We start from the raw sequence: 18,184 nt of genomic DNA on the forward strand, positions 1-18,184 counted from the left end.
CTGTTTCTTTTCCTTTGACTCCTGAGTTCAGCATAGAGAAAGAACTGTGTGTGTGTGTATGTGTGTGTGTAATACCTCGCTTAAGCTGCCAAGGTCATGTCTAAGCAACACAGGAGATAAAGTAATCTGTGTTAGAAAACGCGAGTAGACAGGAAGAGAACGGGAGATCGGGACGCTGGTGAGGAGATGGAGAGACAGGTGTGTGTGGTCTGATGGTCAAGGCCTCCCTTGGTAAGCGGTACCAACCAAAGGGGCTTAAAGCCCACTACGGTCTGTGATGCCTTCAGCTCCGCGTGGGCCTCTGGTCTGTGTGGGCAGAGCCACTGCCCTGGCCCTGCCCCTCCTCTAGTGAAAAACATCTTTCAGAAGTTTGTAGCTTTTATATCCATGAGCTCTTTATGAAAAGCAACAAGGAGGTTGTTTCTTTACACTGGTGTTCACCTTCTTCAGTTCAGTTCAGTTCAGTTGCTCAGTCGTGTCCAACTCTTCGAGACCCCATGAATCGCAGCACGCCAGGCCTCCCTGTCCATCACCAACTCCCGGAGTTCACTCAGACTCATGTTCACCTCTTAGCTTTTCCCAAAAGAAACACTTCTTGGGTTATTTACCAATCTACTTTTACTGTTTACCTAATTCGCTAGTTCAATTTTTTACTTTTTATGTTTTAAAACATTTTTCCTATTTGTTTTTTAATGTCTTAGGAATTGCTACTTTAAAATACTTTTAGATATCTATTCATATTAAGATCACGAATTGAAGCCCAACCATTAATTTTTCCTATTTATACTAAGAGGTAACTAATATTAAAATCCACAAAATCCACTCATTGTCAGTGCACTTAGATCAAATCCTAGGTTTCTCAGCAGTTTTCTGGGCGTGCAGAGCCACCGCATCAGGTTAGGAATCTCCCGCTGTCACAGGAGCCTTCTCATGTCTGCTGCGGTCGGACGCCGTTAGCGCTGCAGCGCCCCAGTCCCGCCAAGGGAGTCCGGGCTGGACAGGTTCCAGGGATGGACTGCCAGCCGGGGCCAGAGAGGTCAGAGGGAGTAAACTAAGCACGACTCTTCCTTCTTTCCTTTAAGTTCACGCTGTTGCTATGTGGTAGTCCGATCCATTTGAAAAATAATGCTTGTTGTCGGTGTGAAACCACCTGCTTTAGTTAGGATGTATACGTACAGTACAGCTATTCTCCTGGGACTCTTTAGCTATAGGGGTTATTTCGGGACAAGAATAGTTCCCTGTGCTGAACTTCAGCTCCTTGATCCTGGATTATCTATTAGAAATGCAGATTTCTCTGTATATGTTAATCTTCAGCTCCGAATTCACATTGGCCACTCAAGGTGCCCTTTTGAAACTCTGTGTTAGAAAGCTGGGAGTTTCTGCTTACTGAATGAGTCATTTTGATCTCTCTTTCCATTTTGCTAGAATGGAAATCATATGCTACGCCTGGCTGACTTGACATACCATATGATCCTTCAAGGTCCAGCCCTATGGCTACCAGTGGCATAATCAAATACTTTCAGAGGCGGGTTTTTATGGCTGAGTAATCAATCGGTCCATCCTCTGGAGGGACCACGTGTGGTTTATGCGTTCATCGGTCGGCGGAGACTTGTACCTGTGTCTTGGCTGTTGTAAGCAGCGCCGTGGTGGATGCTGGGGTGCCTCTGTCGAGTTCAAACTGGACAGTTTTCTCGGGATCCAGGCCAGGTGTGGGCATGTCAGATCCCAGGTATAGCCCGTCCCAATAGGTTGGCTTTTTTTCCCCTTTCTTCCTTGCAGGGGTCTGGGGAGCCTGTCCCTGGCCAGCGTGCATTCCCGTGACGGCCTCGGGGGTGGGTGGCCGTGCCTGCAGCCCCGTCCGCGTGTATTGCTCTTGCGGACCTGTGAGGCTGGGCCATGGGGACTGCTGGGATTTGGCTTCTCATCATTGTTTTGAGTGGCATGCCTGCCGGCATGAAGGATGCTCAGCTGCTTTTCCTGTGCTGGAGGTGTGCAGACTTTTTTCTTTTTTTCCCGTTTTCCTTCCCTCCAAGAGTGGTGTGAGGGAACCGGCCCTGTGGCCCGCGGCTTCCTGAAAGCGGGCTGTGTTTAGATGGCTGCCAGGCCCTGCTCCCTGCCCCCCACCGGCCTTGTCAATGCGGGGTGCCAGGAAGCGCTGGTTGTCCAGCTGCAGCTCCAGGAAGTGTCCACAGGATGGCAGCACCTTCCCTTGCCCGCCTCGGGTGCCCTGGGCAAAGCGATGCCTCAGGGCAGGTGGGCTTCCAGAGCTGTGCCTTCCACAGGGGTGTGCCCGAGCCAACACCCCCAGGCGTGCATCTCCCCGCTTCTTCCCTGTCAAGCCCTGCCCTCCAGACTCACCACAGGCGGGGCCGCAGTAGCCCAGCTGAGGAGGGAGGCTGCAGTGGGGAACCCCAGCCCCCGGACGCGGAAGGCCACGTGAGTCCTCGAGGCCTTGACACGCCGCTCGGGGACTCTGGTGCCAGGCAGAGGCTCCCTCCCGGGCTGTCGGGCAGTGCGGACCCCCACCCGAGGATGGGCTTCGCGGCCGAGTCGGGGAGGCCGGAGGGACAAAAGGACGCATGGTTTTCCTCCCCCTTCGTCGAATGGGATGCCGGTGCCCCTGGAGTCCAGCGTGACCGGCAGTGTTGTGCCTGTGGTCAGCGTGCAGTGGCTGGATCAGGGAGGGCACTTGCACGCAGGCTGTCTAGTCTGTTTATTTTATGGATGGGTTTGGGACAGGGCAGCGTGCCGAGCCATCAGGTAGGAGGAAGGAGGTCATTTTTGTGCAGTAATGGTTACAGATTTCTGTGTCTAGGTTAGACGAAGGAAGGAAGGAAGGCACTGACAACATGTACTTTTTCACTTTTTTATTTCATCCCTTTCAGAGTCCTGTGGGGTCTGGGGCTCGCGCGAACCCTTGGGTGGGGGGGCGGGGCAGAGGGGATGCAGAGCCGCCAAGGGTCAGATCAGCACTTCACCCCCCTCCTCCTGGGGCAGTAAAGGTATCAGGGACTGAGAAGCCGAGGGCTCCGGAGAGACGGCCTTGCACAGCCCCCAGCCCCACACCGGGGCCAGAGCAGCTGGGCTCAGGGCTCAGGCTCCCCGTGTCATCCTATCCCCGCCCTTACAGTCCGTACACTGAGGCCCCCCGCCTTGGAGTCAAACCTAGCCCTTCCTGGAGAGGATCGGACACCAGTCTTCCTCACTTCCTTCCCTTCGTGTGAGATGAACCCACTGGCCATGTCTGTGCGGTCAGCACATCGCCAAGTTCAGGGCTGGAAGGTCCCCTTAGGTCCTCTGTTCACCAGAGGATGGGCTGAGGTCAGGATCGCCCCACACTGTGGGCATTTCCTGCGGTGGCCTGGCTTCTGGCAGCTTGGTTCTGTGGTGCCCGCGGCCCCACCTGTGTTTCTGGAATCCGCTGCAGCTCCTGGGCGCGCCCTGATGCCCCGAGGCAGCCGTCATGAACCCTCTTTTGGAAAAGCCCTGGATACTCCTCCGTGGCCGTCACTTATTTCACACCCCCGCCCCCTCGCAGCCTTCATTTACACACGCTCATCTTGAGACTGGATTGTCAAACAGCAGCAGGCTGGAAGCCGGAGACCGTCTCTCATCCCGGTCGTGCAGGAGCCTGTGTGTGATGGCACGCGTCGCCCTGGGACGCTGACTCACGCTCGCGCGGCCCCTCCTGCCCTTCCTCCCCTCGGGCCTTTAATCCTGTGTCCAGACCCGCACCCTCCGTGTGGACTCCGACGCCGTTTCTGCGGCCTTTCCTCTCCCGGCCCCTCCTGTCTCGGTGCCACTGCTCGTGTTTCCACCTTCCGCGCTCTGGGTCCTTACTGTCACCCTCTTATCCGAGGTTGCCTTTCAGGGAGCTTGTCCGGTTGATCTCCCAGCTTCCCAGTTCATTCTGCAACTGTGTCGCCGCGGCAGTATGTCTCATTCACTTGTCTCCTCTTGACCCTGAGGCTTTCATAGCCAGTGCTCTTGCTTTGGTCTCAACTTCTGCCTCACAGCGCTCACATCTTTACCTGGTGTTGCTAAATGACGGTGATCCTGACGTTACCTTCTTGTCTTGTCCCTTCGAGCCATCTGGCTCCACGTGTGGCCTTTCGCATGACATGCACTGCTCACTCTGGCTGGCAGTCGGGACTCCGCCGCTTCCATCAGCCCCAGGCCAGCAGAGAGCCCCAGGCCCCCAGACGAAGTCACAGCCGCTGTCTGCACCCCACAGGCGACTGTCCGCTTCCCAGCGTGGGTCAGGAGCACAGGCAGGACCCCTGGTGTCTGGTCGTCACCCACCCGCCGGCCCTGGGGTGAGGCTGAGCAGGGGGCTTGCCCTTTCCCCGGTGCAGACGGGTCAGTGCACCCGGGCCCCCCACCGTGAGCACAGCTGGACGCTGGACGTGACGCCCCCCCTGAGGTGCTCGCCGGCCCCCACCCGCTTGTGTGGCCTCTCGAGACTAGACTGCGAGCCCAGCCCGTGGCTCCCGCTGCAGTCCGCTCATTTCCACTGTGGGTGGTGGGACGGTGTCTCTTGCTTTGGGTGGGCTCCAGACTGCTGGTGGGAACCTGGGGCTGTGGCCGCCTCCCAGAGGCCCCCTCACCGACACCTGCTGGCTGCAGAGGCGCCCTGTGTGGGGGATGACCGGTGTCTCCTTCTCCAGAGGAACATCTCGGCGGCCTCCCAGATCGGCAGGAAGCCTCCCAGCTCTGCAGCGAGGGTGATACGGGTCTCGGCCCCAGACACGCACGCCGTGCATAACTACAGTATCCAGACCCTGAACTCTGTGGAGCTGGCCAAGAAGGAGCTGTATCAGGAGATGGCCAAGGTGAGTGACGGCGCAGGGCCCGGAGCAGCCCAGCGTGCCCACTGTGGGCAGGGCGGGGCGGTGGGAGAGCCTGTGGGCTCCTTCCTCTGACCCCGTGGCCGACTGTCAGCGGGGATCTTGGCGCAGGGGGAGCGGCCATGTTCCCACTAAACGTGAACCCTCCTCCTACAGCGGGAGCCGGGGCCCCGTGCCGTCCCAGCGGCGTGTGGCTGTGAACAGCCGCGGGCCCCTGGCTCTCGCAGAACCGTTACGCCTGGGCCAAGGCTTCCCTCTAGCACTGGCTGCTTCAGGAGCAGCCTCTGACCCAGGGAACAGAGCCCTAGCGCCTGGCCCACTCCTGGGCACAATACCCACCCATCTGCGCTTGCTCACAGGAGCCGGGCAGGAGGTTCACATACTCACAGAAGTACCTGTCAGCCACGGTGGGGCCTCTGGACCCAGAGGAGGAGGAGAGGAGGGCCCGCAGGGAGTCCCGTCAGGCCTGGCGCACGCCCAACGGCTTCCAGACGGCGGGTCTCCACAGCATGGGCACAACCTGGCCCCTGCGGCTGCCGCCCATCAGCGCTGCCACGGAGGTTGGTGGCAAGAGCGGGACTTGGGCAGGGGTGCACGGGGCCTCCTCTGACCTGCTGCTGCCCGACACAGGAGTGGAGGGAGAAGGCCCTGTTCACCAACTTGCTGGAGCCAGTGCTGCGGCGGGAGAGGTGGGGCTGGGACCGGCGCCACCAGGACTTCAACCTGTACACACGGCCGCCGGAGTTCCTGGAGCTTCCGCCTGCGCCCAAGCCCAGGGCAGGTGAGAGCGGGGCCTCGGCCCCGGCAGGGCTGGCAGACTGCAGGCGGGGCTCTGGGCGGTACACCCCGCTCCGCTCTGTGCCTGCCTTCTCAGCTGTGAGAGGGCACTACTGCCTCCAGAGGCCCCCCGGGGCCCTCTCGGACCCGGCCACTCATCCCTCCAAGGGGAAGGGCCATGACGACCCCTGTGTCCTCGTTACCCTCTTGTACGTGAGGAGGAACCACAACGTGTGACTTAACAAAGCCAGAACTTTCGTTCAGGGAAAGAGCTGACTAGCTGCCAACTAGGTTTGCCAGACTCCCTGCCCAGGAGGATGGGTCCGGGCAACTCGGGTCTCCTCTGTTCCTGCGCTCCCACGGGCAGCTGGCGACGGAGCCTGTACCAGGAGTGTGTGCTGACGCGCCCCGGGGGCCGGCACCCCCAGGCTCTGGGCTGTGGGACACCCCCGCTCCCTGTCGGGGGTCTCTGGCCCAGGGTCACACGGGTGGCCCAGCCTGGGAAGGCCCGGCTCGGCTCTCCGTCCCCTCTGGGACGAGGTCCCCAAGTGCATGGGCAGGCGCGTGCTCCCCCCACCTCCACGCGGTGAGAACAGCCCCGCAGGGGATGTGGACACGGACACTGCAGGGATGGAGCGGGCCTGGGTGGGCTCCCGTGCGGCCGGCCCCTCCTGACGGCGCCGCGCGGGAGACACAAGCTCTCCATCCTGAGCAGAGCGCCTCCTCGCCTGCAAATCACTCACAGCTTTGGAAACAACTTCCTCACGAAACCCCAGGTTGGACCTTTGGGAGAGAGGCTGTCATGGTTCTGGGCTCTCGCTCAGCCCCACCCGAGCCAGCGCCGCTCCTGTGTGGCTCCCGTCGCCCCCGTGGGCAGTGACTCCCCCTCAGGGGAGCAGGAGAGCCTGGACGCCTCAAGACAATGTAGAGGGTGAGCTTTCTGGACAAACCACCCAGGAACCAGACCAGTGCCTGAAGCCTGCCAGGTGAGCATGCAGAACAGGATGTCAGCGAGGAGCAGACGGGGGCCCGGACACAGCCCTGCTCGAGCCGGGGGAGACGCCGCTCATGTAGGGGGAGACACAGCTGTGCTCGAGGAGAGGCCGAGGAGCCCCAGGACAGCCCTGCTGCCCCAGCAGCATCACCGGAGCAGGCCCAGCGCCGAGGCGCAAAGCCCTCATGCCAAGGACCAAGGGCCTTGGAAGCCAGCCCCAGATGGTGGGCCTGAGGATCAAGCTCTGTCCACTCGCAGCTGGCTCAGAAGAGATGCGTGTCTAGACTGCCCACACTCGAAGGGCAGACACGCCGTGCTAAATGCTTCCTGGTGCGTGTTAAGCGCCTTTTGCTCCAAATTAAAACCAGTGACACGTATGCAGTTTTGAGCTGTTTCTTGGAGAACGTGCGGCCTCACAGACGTAGCCCCCAGGCCAGGACCTGTGCCCGCCAGCCTCCTCTGGGTGCCCCCCGAGCCGGCGAGTCTCTGCAGCTCCGTGCTTACCCCGCGTCCACTCACAGGCCAAGAACACATCCAGCAGCAGTGCCCACAGGTCGGGTGAAGAGGAGAAACAGTCGATTTGTAATAAACCACGTTCTCCGCCTTCGGGCTGCTGTGGCGTATCCAGGGCGGCGGCCGTGGGGACGCGGGCCCTCTTCAGGACGTCCGGTCTAGGGGGTGGGTGCAGATGTAGGCCCGCTTCTCCAGGATCTGCTGGGACACCTTCTTGACCATGTCATCCAGGTTTTCTGGAGAATCTACGCGGGAAACAGGAGAGGGCCGTGACAGCAGGGACGCTGCTGGAGCGCTCTCTCCAAGGACAGCTCACCCTGTGGAGGGGCCCTGGAGGCAGCAGCGCCCCGCGGGGAGGGGCCTCTGGGCTCAGGGAGCGTGGGGAGGGGCCCTGGTGGCGCAGGCATCTCCCCGGGGCACACGCGACCTCGGCGTCCGTGCCCACGGCACCTGGAGCACGTGCCATCCCTTCTGCTGCTCAGCAGGCGCCTGGTCCCCCCGCCCCTCAAGCCCAGCACCCACTCACGCTTGTCCAGCTGAGACAGGATGAAGAGATTCTGGTGATAAGCCTCTGAGCAGAAGATGTTGGCCAACAGAACCTGCCAGAACCAACATCCCCGAGGATGACTGCCGGGGGCCCTGCAGTCTGGGCTTAGCACAGCCCCACCCTGGAGCCCGACCTCTGCACTCCCAAGACCTCCGTCTGTCGGCCCAGGCTGGCACCTTGACGGGTCAGGCGGCTGGGCTCGGAAGCCGTGGCTTTAGGTTCTAACGAGCCCTGTGTCCGGGGGGGTGATTCAACACCTCCTTGGCATGAGGGTGTCCCGACCCCGAAGCCGTGGGCCAGAGCGCGTCCAGATGCGCGGGGACACAGAGGGAGAGGAAGCCTGGCCCGGGACCCCGGCCGTCACCCCCTCTTCTCTCCAGCAGGAAGGCGGAAGGCAGCAGCCTTGTGTCCTGAGCAGCACAGACCGCCCGCTGGAGCTGAGAGCACCAGCCCCTGCCATGGCCACAGCTCGGCAACGCCGCCAACCTCGCCAACCTCCCCTGGCTCCAGGTCATCTGGACGGCACCGCACGCTGACTCCACCAGGACACGGGCCCACACCCCCCAGCCCGCAGGCCCCAGTGAAGCACGGTGAGGGGGCCGCAGGCTGTTGTGAGCCCCAGTAAAGCACAGTGAGGGGAGCCGCAGCACTGTTGTGAGCCCAGGTCATCTGGACGGCACCGCACGCTCACTCCACCAGGACACGGGCCCACACCCCCCAGCCCGCAGGCCCCAGTGAAGCAGGGTGAGGGGGCCGCAGGCTGTCGTGAGCCCAGGCGGGGGCTCACCTCATGGTCGTGGGCCCGCAGCCCCAGGCGGATGGAGCGGCTGGCCCGAGACAGCACGGCCGTCATCCCATACAGGTTGATGAGCACGTTGGCCACTCGCTTCAAGACCAGCTGCTCCTCCACGATGGTCTGGGAACACAGTGGGGGAGACGTGGCCCCTGGGACCCCTGCCCCACAGTCCTCACCGGGGCCCACCTCTGCGCCTCACTCTACACCCCAAACGTGGGCAGAGACACGTCCCACAGCCTGGCTGAGGCCAGAGGCCGGAGCTCCATCACTTCAGCCACAGCAGCCACGGATCAGCTCTCAAGACCCAGGGCCACACGGGGCTGCCCCTCCTGGCCTCAGGGGGCCTCTCGCCAACTGGAAGGTGCCCCTGGCAGGGTTCCTCCACCCCGGCTTCTGCCGAGCTGAATAGCCCACAGGGCAGGCAGCCACGGCCAGCCCTGCTCCGCACCCCAGCCCTCCAAGGTGACCAGGCCTGCCTTCCAGGCCTGGTGCCCAAGGTGGACACTCGCTGGATGCTGGCTCAGATGCTAGCCTGCCGGCCTCCCTGCCCCAGGTACCTTGCCGAAGCGAAGCAGCAGGGTCTCCACAGAGCGGCCAAAGTAGTACACGTTTTCCTCGAGCTTGTGGGCGCCATCCTGCCGGGCCAGCGGAGGGCTCAGCTCGGCACTGCCCACTGTGTGCCCAGGCCCTCCCGCCACTGCGACGGTGGAGACAGGGCCACCTGGGATCCCATGGACCGACTGATCTCCCCAGTGCCCAGCCACGCTCCTTCTGGGACAGACATACCGACGGGGGGCTGGCTCCCTGCTGGGCCACTCACCGCAAGGCTGGGGTGCACAACTCCAAGCTTCCCAGTCAGTCCCAGGTCCACCGTGCGGCCCAGGGAGTCCCGAAGCCTCTGGCCAACGGTCTCCATGATGGTGGTCACGTTGCCCCGTTTGAGCTCCCTACAGAGAGCACAGGCCCCATGAGCTGGGGCCCCAAGACCAGCTCCTGTAGCCCACGGCTTCAGGGCACCCATGGCGGCTCCAGATTACATCTGGGCCCTGCCCCTCCCCTGGCCCGCTCGTCGGGAGCAGCCAGAAGAGATGCCAGAGTGACTGTCTGAGGGTTACCTCATTGGTCTGGTTGTAAAAGCCATTGGGGTGGATGGCAGGGTGACCTCAGGGCAGGACCCTGGCAGCTTCCCGGGCAGCCGTCCCCCAACCCCCGCCCCGCCTCTCCCGCAGCCCAGGAGTGAGCTGAGCCCCACCAAGGTGCACCCCCGTCCTGGGAAGGGGCAGTCCCCTCCTCCGGCTGCTCCAGCACAGGCATCTGCTGGGCAGGGGGACCTCGGGGGGAGACGGTGGACATGGTACTTACTTGACCCTTGCAGTTAGAATGCGGCCAGCATGCTGCAGGCCGGTCAGGGCGATGTACATGCGGAGGATCTCGTTGGTTCCCTGGGGCCGACATTATCCAGGTCAGAGGCCGCCCCCAGTGGCGAGCTAGGCCGTGCTGCTGCCTGCTAACCCTCGGGAAGCAGGGCTATCACAGGGGCCTGGGTGACAGGCAGGCTACTGCCCCCCGGGGGCCCTGCCCCCACACGACCACCCTGCAGGGGTCACACCTTTCCCCTGACTCTGTGTCTCTAAGGGAGAAGCAGCTTGCCCCGGGTGGCAAGGGACGCTTCACCGAGGGCACAGCAAGCGCTCGGAGGCCGCTCTGGTCCAGGCCCAGCTCCTCTGGGAAGAAGCTGGCTGCTCCCCGGCAGCGGGTGCCAACGCCCACGGCGCCTAAGTCCCCAGCACCTTAGTCGTGGGTCCTCGGGAAGGCAGTGTGGGCGGCGGCTTGCCTGGCACGCTTGGTGGCACGTGGGTCAGAGGGGCGGGGCTGGACTGAGGCCACAGCGCTGGGCTGTCCCGAGCCCGTCCCGGGCAGTCTGGGCTTCACGCTGAGGGCCCTGCACCCCTGCTGACCACCCCGCCAGCCACGGAGGACCGCCACGTCCTGGCAGGGGAGGGGCCTCGGGAGAGCAGTCCTGGGCGGCCTGTGAGCTCACAGCAGCGGATTCTCTGGGCGCGCCCTCGGGGGGGACCAGGGGAAGCGCAGACCCCCCACACCCCCTGCAGAGGGGCGTGCAGGCAGGTGGGAGGGGCTCGCGCTGGTGGGCAGAGCGTGCTCACCTCGAAGATGAGCAGGATGCGGCTGTCGCGCAGCAAGCGCTCGTACGGGTAGTCCCTCATGTAGCCCAAGCCGCCAAGGATCTGCAGTGCCTCGCTCACGCATGTCCAGGCGCCCTCGGAGCTGAACACCTGCCGTGGATGTGGGGCAAGGTCAGCACAGGCTGCTGGCGGGCCGCACGGGGAGGCCTAGGCGCAGAGCTGTGCTTCCGGACGGGGCCACCCCGGCCCGGGGAGGGGACCTGCCGGTCATCTCACTGGTGGCCCCAAACTGACTTCTCCTGCCGCCCAAGACAAAAAACACAGGAAACGTTGGTATCTGCCTTAGCCAAATACTCAGGAAAGACAATTTTGATACTAAGACATAGAAAGGCCGTAAGCTAGAACAAGGCAGGCCTTCCCAAGGCAGCCCTGCTGCTCTTTCTGGTGGGTGTGGAGTTATACTTTTCTCCTTTCACCGTGATCAGCAGTCAGCTGGTGACAGCCTGGCACAAAGCCCACCAGGAGACCAGCAGGGCTCTGTCCCTCTGCCACTCTGCTCCCAGCGGTGTCCCGGGGTGGCTGGCGTGGGTACCTCGTCAATGCCCAGGCAGCAACTGACTGCGGGGAGGATGGCTGGCGTGCTGTGCGGGTTACCTTCACCATGGCGGCCTCGATGGAGCAGTCGGGGAAGCCAGGTGCGTCCAGCATCGCCGCCGTGAGGTAGGCCATGCTTTCTATCACGTAGGCCTTCTGCGCCATCAGGGCAAACTTCTCCTGGAGTGTCAGAACAGTCAAGACAGACCTGCTGCACGGACACCCAGGCCCGCCAAGCCGCAGAGTGAGCCTGGGGCCAGGAGCGCCAAGCCGGGGGCAAGCTTGTCTTCGCCCCGAATCCCTGCCGGGAGGGCAGGCTCTCAGTGCCTGCGCGGGGGACTGCCCGCCCAGCCCTCGCCCCTCCGCACCTGAATCAGGCCGAACTCACTGAGGTTCCTGTTGAACTGTTTCCTCGTGCAGGCGTACTCGGCGGTCATTTCTGAGCAAGAGTGGAGTTATCAAAAACAATTTCCCGCTGTCCTGAAATGCTTTCCTAAGTCATCACCCACACGCACTCAGACGGGAACCACGAGAGGCGGGTCCCCTGAGACCAAACACCCTGGATGTCATAGCCCCGCCTTCCGGTGTCTCCGGGGAGGGGTGCCCGTCCTCTCTGAGCGGTGCCCGGGGTGGGGGATGGAGGGGCGCCAGGCCGGGGCAGCGCACAGGGGCTCACACCCGGGAGGGTGGCCCGTGGCCCGTGGCCGCTTCGGGGTCCCAGGCCGGCCCTGAAGGTGCCGAGTGCCCATAGCCTCTCCTCCCACTGCTCCCCAGACGGGCTCCCACGCTCCCGGATCCCAGGGGCTCCACGGCCTCTGAGCGTGAGAGCGAAGCTCTCACCCTGAGAAGCTTTCTAGACAAGGCAGCAGAGTCCAGATGGGCTCAGGGCCGTGGTGGCAGCTCAGCTCAGGGAGATGGGCCCCAAGCATGCAGGCTGATGGGGGCAAAGCCTCACGCAAATCACTGCCCCCTGGGAGCCTGGGTCTCCTCTTCTGTAAACCACCCCCTCCCTGAACTCCAAGGCACCCACCGAGCACCCTATGGCGAGCAGCCCCTGGCATGCCCATGCCTCAGCCTCAGCCACATCCCTCTGGCAAAGCAAAGCCAGCAGTGACGTTTCATGCCCCCAAGACCCTAGAGGCCTGTTTTAACTTCACTGGCAAAGGGAAGGAGATCTGGGTTTCAGGGACTCTACTAGAAGAAAGGAACCATCCAGAGACTGGGAGACCAGGGTCCCCAAACTGACCTCACCGCCCCCCGCCCCCGCCGTGCGGACACCCATGGGGCACCATCGCCAGGCCTGCGGGTGTCCAGCTAGCATTTGCACATTCGCTCAGCAGCCCTCACCTCCCCCAGAACGTGCCACCCCATCCCATGTGAGCTGGGACCTGAACCTTGGCCCCACAGACCCGCCCCCATGCACCCTTCCTTCTGGATCAAGCCCGGATCCCAGGCTTGAATGGGACGGGCTGTCGGGCGGCTCAGCAGCAGCCCGCCCTGCGCCCGGGGCCACGGGGAGCCCGGGCTGGGCCAGGTGCCCCCACTCACCCACCGATCAGCTTCTTGAGCATCCCGGCCACCACGCTGCCCATGCTGAAGCGCCCACTGTTGAGGATGTTCACGGCCACCTGCAGGGAGAGGGGGCTCAGTGCGAGTCTCCCCGGGGGCCCGGCTGGGGAACCGGAGGGCCCTGGGGGCACAGCACGTGAGAGCCTCGTCCACTTGGGCCAGAGGCTTTCTTGAAGACCACAGGAGTGCTCGGAGGAGTTAAGCGCCCTGGGCCGGGGAGCACAGTCCCCACCGCTCAAGACCAGGCTGGCGTCACTGCGATGCTCACAGGCATCCGTGCAGTCCGCCCAGAAGGGAAGGGGACGCCCTCCGTGCCTTGGGGCAAGGGAGCCAGGGCTGAGACGAGCTGGGCGTCCGCCTCCAGCGCCTCACCTTCCTGGCGCGCCTCAGCGTCAGGGCCCCTTGAAGGGGTGAAGAGCCTGAGGTTCTGAGCGGTGAGCCCCTGGCCGTGCCAGCCCCTGCCTGGCGTGCATAGGGCCCAGCCTTCCACCACGGACGTGCTCCCTGCCTCCAGTTCCCACGGTGACCTCTGTCCTCTTCTGACCCCAACCCCTGACCTCCAGCGGGGGAGGGGGCGAGTGGACACGCTGCTACCCAAGCACCAGATGCCGGGTCCTGGGAGGCGCCCCCTGCAGACCCCACGGGGCACAGACACTGCAGTCCCCAGGCAGCAGGCAGCGCATGGTGGGCGGGGACTGAAGGGGAGCGCAGTCCAGTGTGTGGGGGTCGGGAGGTGGGGAGGAGGGCGCCCAGACATCCGGTGGATGCCAGTGCGAAGCCCCAAGAGGGCCTGGGGCCTGCCCGCCTCTCTCAAGGCCAGGAGCCCCGGGCGCAGGCCCGGAGGTGGGGGCAGCAGCGCGTGACGCGGCTTCGTGCAGACTGCTCACCGAGGTGACTCGGATTAAGCAAACGTGCCTCTGAGTTTGAATGTATGATGAGTTGCTCAATAAGCTGAGTGGAGACTCTTTCAACACAGATCCTGTGGGGCTGGGGAGACTGGAAGCATGTGCTCCAGTCACCGGGCGACAGACTGGGTCCTGGCGGGTGAGTGCGGCAGCTGGCCGTGGGCGGGCAGCTCGGGCGAGCTCCAGTGCAAAGTGACACGCGGGCCCTGGGCCCCCGAGCCCTGACGTCAGCCCTCATGTGTCTCAGGACGCGGGGCTACGAGGGGAAGCGACTGCCCACCTGGGGTCCTGGGACCTTCCCACCAGGCCCCCGGAGGCCAGCTCACGGCCGTGAACAAGCCCCCCTCACAGCCTCTTCGCAGTTTACCCTGAACTTCACTTACAACAACAGGAGGGGACGGCTGGACGCCAGGCTCACCTCCTGGGGGGCGATGGAAGCCTGGAGGGCTCGCCCGACCTGAGGGGGCTCCTGGGCCCAGGCATCCCTCCTCCCGACCCGGCTCCTGCCCCCTTGCCACGTTCCCCCCCTACAGCTGTCCTCCAGATCCCTCCTTGACTGCACGCCGGACTCCGCTTCCTGGGCCTGCGGTCATCCCACCCTCCATCTCTGGAATCACCCCCAGCATCTCGTGCTTTTCAGTGTTGAGGCTGACGGGTGGACAGCCCCACTCATCACAAAGCAGGTCTTTAGAAATCTACTTCCTTTGGCATGTTAAAACCATCACTTTTCACCTAACACAGTGGGAAAGAAATTCTTTAAACGCTGTGCTGAGAAGGACTGGACAGAGACCTCATGTGCAGCTCAGCTGTCCAGCAGGCAACGCGGCAACACAGCCCAAGAACTTAAAATGCTCGGGCTCCGACCTGGGGACTCGGCATCAGACTCAGGAGATGATGGGACACAGGCCACACAGGGCGGCGCCAAGCAGGGAGGGCGAGGAACCACGGACCGCTCGACCCCGGGGCCCAGACGGCGACTGACCTCAGCACGCGGGGCAACACTGCAGCTCGCAACCTCGGGAAGCCACACTCCCTAGCGAGTGAAGCCTGCGAGGGCCTGCTGGTGAGTGAGAGATGCTGCCATCCTCTCTTAGACGCACACAAGTATTTCAGCGCTGTGAACTCAGGAATGTCAACAGTGGACGGCGTCTCCAGGGACGGCCTGCAGGGAGCCTGGGCCCCCTCCTTGTGACAGCCGCACAGGACGCCCCTGCATCCACCCTTCGTGCGCTCTGCTCCACTCCCCGGGGGCGGGGGCCGGGGCCTGGCTGGCGCCCTCAGGCGAGTCTCTTAACGTCCGTAAGGCCAGGGAGTCCTGACCCCTCTGCACAGGCCCGGTGGGGGCAGCTTCCCCCAGGGTGAAGACACTGCACCCCAGGCCAGAGTGAGCACTTAAAGAGGACGAGCACACAAGCTGGCGAGCTGTGGAAACCTGGGCCCCTCAGGCCCAAGCGCTGCTGGTGGGGACGTGAAACGGCAGCCACCATGGGGGAGCCTGGTGGGCCCTCAGAGCACTCGGCGTGCCGTCAGCCCGCAGCCCTGCGCTCCTCCAGCCATGCCCCCAGCGGGACGGCAAGCAGTGCTCCCACACGAACATGCGCGTGAGCGTTCACGGCAGCGCGACTCAAATGGCCTGGAAACAACCAACCCTCAGCTGATGACAGGGGGCACGATGCGGCCCGTTCACCCGACACCTCTGTGACTTGGCTACAGAGCGTGAGAGAAGCCCTATGCGCATCACATCGTAAGGAGACAGCCCACCAGGCAGGCCCACAGAAGCAGACACTAAGCGGCGACGGCCAGGGCTGGTGGGGGAGGGGGAGGCACGGCGCTGCTTTCTGGGGTGACGGCAACGTCCTGAAGTTAGACACGGAGTGGGGCGCTGAGCCCAGTGACTGTCCTGAAAACCACCACAGCGAGCGTGCGGGAGACGGCAAATTCTGCCACGTGAATTACCTGTCAACGAAAACACAACACAATCTAACTCCAAGAAAAAAAGACTCAGGGCGGGCACTCGGGACCCCGCGCTGTGCACCCTGCGCTCCACAGGCTGCCCTCCCAGAATTGCAGGCAGGAACCTGGCCCGCCCCAGGCAGACGAGGCCTCCAGCCGGGCGGGGGACACCCGGGGCCCGGTTCTCCCTGCTCCGCGGGCCCGGGCAGCGGGCAACGCACCTTAAAGCCACCTCCGACTTCTCCTAGGACGTTCTCCACGGGCACCCTGGTGTTCTCAAAGTGGACCTCGCAGGCTGGAACACGATGGCCAGGAGCTCAGCCGGGGTCCCAGTGCTCGGGCCCCGGCCTGCACACAGGCCACGCAGCTCGCCGCTCGCTCAGAGCCCCCGTGGTCTGAGCCAAGGCCGCTGAGAGGCTGAGCCCCTCGGCCTCTGAGGGACCCGTGAGGACCGTGTGGCCGCTCTGGCCGGGCCGAGGGCCACGTCCAGGACGCTGGCCTCAAGTGGACCGAGTACGCACTGGGCTGCAGGCGGGCCTGGGCGCGGAGGAGGGAGCGAAGGAGGAGGGGGCCCCGGGGGAAGACGGGGGCCTGAGGTACTGAGCCCCGTGACAGGACCCCTCCGGCCCGGCCGCCCCCGAGGCTGGGCGTCCCACGGGGCAGTGGGAACCTCACCTGGGAGTCATCGCCGCCCTCATCTCTCACATACACACGCATGCGTGCACACACATTTTAGTATCTCACACACATTCTCTCACACGCACACACACATGCGTGGGCCACACGCTTCATCTGTCCCACATGCACACAGCACCACTCACTGTTGGAGCCTCGGATGCCCATCTTATCCTCGGCTTTCCCGTTGGTGACGCCACCAAAGTCTCTCTCTACTATGAATGCTGTGATCTTGTCCTTCACTGAGCCGTCAGAATCAACGACCTCCGTTTTTGCAAACACAGTAAAGACGTTGGCCAGTCCTCCATTGGTGACCCAGACCTGAGGAAAGAAAGCAGGAGGACTCCAGCCGCCTGTCGGCGTCGGCTGCCCACCACAGCTCAGGACAGCAGAGCGAGGCTTTCCCTGGAGGGCCGTGTGTGTCCGGGTTTCTGTGTGAGTGTGTGCGGTGTGTGGTGTGTATGTGAGTGTGTCTGGGGTGTGTGTGTGTGTGTGTGTGTGGCAGTTCTGGCTCTAGCACAGGACACCTTGGGGTGGGAGGGAAGTAGGAGAGGGTGGGGAAGTGGAGAGACTCCCCGACAAACGGCTCTGCATAGAACTTAACTTGGATTTTGATTCAAGCAACTTGTTTGGGGAAAAAAAAAATCCACCGAACAGGCACGAGACAGCAAAGTACGGGCGCTGAGGAGACGGTGAGCAGGCGTCGCGCTCAGCTGCCTCGGTCCTGACTGGCTCTTTGTGACCCCATGGAGGGCAGCCCGCCAGGCTCCTCTGTCCGGGGCATTCTCCAGGCGACAGCACTGGGGTGGGTGCCTCGCCCTCCTCCAGGGGATCCTCCCCACCAGGGACCGAACGCGTGTCTCCTGTGGCCCCTGCGCTGTAGGCAGACTCTTCACTGCTGAGCCACCGGGGAAGCCCAGAAGTCACCACCACGCGCTCCGTGTCCAGTGGTGCTGTGAGCACCCTGCAGAGTCGCACGGGCCCGCCCTGACCACTACCCAGAGCTGCAGCAGAACAGAGGGGCGATGAGGTAGGAGGCGGCTGTGGACGCTCCCAGCAGCACACGCGTGTGCTTCAAGTTCCGTGTAATAGAAAAAACAGACAGACAGACACACGAGTGCAGCTCAACGAGGTGGGTGGCGCTCCAGAAGCCCACAGACTCTGAGGCTGGGACGCCTTGGTACCTATCCTGCCACAAGGCGGACAGGATGGGGTGGGTCAGGGAACCTCTCTGAGCCCAGTTCTTCTGCCAACAAAGGAAGATGGTCAAGGGCTGATGTGTCCGCCCCGACGACCCCTGGAGCACGGTGGCCAGTGAGTGCGCTGAAGGTCCGGGCCACAGAGGCCACAGAGCCGTACCTTGGAGCCGTTGAGGACGTAGTGACTCTTATCTGCACTCAGCGTGGCCCTGGTCCGGATGGAGGCGGCATCGCTCCCACTGCGGGGACAGACACAGGTGGCTGGGAACAGACAAGCGTCCTCAGGGCCCCCACAGGAAATTTCAGAGCGGAACAGAGGAGCTGACAGGCTCTTAAAGCGCAAGGTAATAAATGCATTCAGCTTCACAGGCTCAGGCAACGTGTACACAGCAGGTACGTTCCAATAAAAGTTCCTTTACAAAAACAGGTGGCAAGGTGGGTTTGGCCAACCCCACTTTATGACCTCGGGTGAAACTGTCCGTGAGGACATTTGGGGGACCTAAACAGACAGAGGCGGGCTCGCACGTGCCAAGCTCTGAGATCGACCTGCCGTCGGAAGCCCTGAGCCCACGGCAGCTGAGACTCTGGGCTGCCGGCTCCACGCTGCTGAACCTCAGTCCACAGCCTGGACAGTGCGGATGACACCACCCACCCCGCGCAGTCTGAAAGCC

At 63.1% G+C, this 18,184-nt stretch overlaps 2 protein-coding genes across 5 annotated transcripts in view; one reads left to right on the plus strand and one right to left on the minus strand.

Moving 5' to 3' along the window:
- KIAA1257 (KIAA1257 ortholog) overlaps positions 1-8,417 on the plus strand; it is a 35,700-nt gene extending 27,283 nt beyond the window's left edge. The window contains exons 12-15 of the mRNA XM_027522485.1: positions 4,668-4,832; positions 5,207-5,407; positions 5,478-5,628; positions 8,062-8,417. Coding sequence (XP_027378286.1) covers positions 4,668-4,832; positions 5,207-5,407; positions 5,478-5,628; positions 8,062-8,303 — 759 coding nt within the window. The 3' untranslated portion in view covers positions 8,304-8,417. The remainder of the gene's footprint in view (positions 1-4,667; positions 4,833-5,206; positions 5,408-5,477; positions 5,629-8,061) is intronic.
- The window catches only part of ACAD9 (acyl-CoA dehydrogenase family member 9), a 47,485-nt gene continuing 36,296 nt past the window's right edge, over positions 6,996-18,184 (minus strand). For all 4 annotated transcript variants that reach the window (XM_027522480.1, XM_027522481.1, XM_027522482.1 and 1 more), the window contains 13 exons: positions 17,674-17,752; positions 16,461-16,635; positions 15,861-15,934; positions 12,765-12,840; positions 11,581-11,651; positions 11,273-11,392; positions 10,640-10,768; positions 9,837-9,916; positions 9,295-9,421; positions 9,032-9,109; positions 8,466-8,594; positions 7,658-7,730; positions 6,996-7,376 (listed from right to left, as the gene is read on the minus strand). In XM_027522480.1, coding sequence (XP_027378281.1) covers positions 7,276-7,376; positions 7,658-7,730; positions 8,466-8,594; positions 9,032-9,109; positions 9,295-9,421; positions 9,837-9,916; positions 10,640-10,768; positions 11,273-11,392; positions 11,581-11,651; positions 12,765-12,840; positions 15,861-15,934; positions 16,461-16,635; positions 17,674-17,752 — 1,312 coding nt within the window. In that variant the 3' untranslated portion in view covers positions 6,996-7,275. The remainder of the gene's footprint in view (positions 7,377-7,657; positions 7,731-8,465; positions 8,595-9,031; positions 9,110-9,294; positions 9,422-9,836; positions 9,917-10,639; positions 10,769-11,272; positions 11,393-11,580; positions 11,652-12,764; positions 12,841-15,860; positions 15,935-16,460; positions 16,636-17,673; positions 17,753-18,184) is intronic.

This window comes from Bos indicus x Bos taurus, chromosome 22 (genome assembly GCF_003369695.1).
Source record: "Bos indicus x Bos taurus breed Angus x Brahman F1 hybrid chromosome 22, Bos_hybrid_MaternalHap_v2.0, whole genome shotgun sequence".
NCBI classification, from domain to species: Eukaryota; Metazoa; Chordata; class Mammalia; order Artiodactyla; family Bovidae; genus Bos; species Bos indicus x Bos taurus.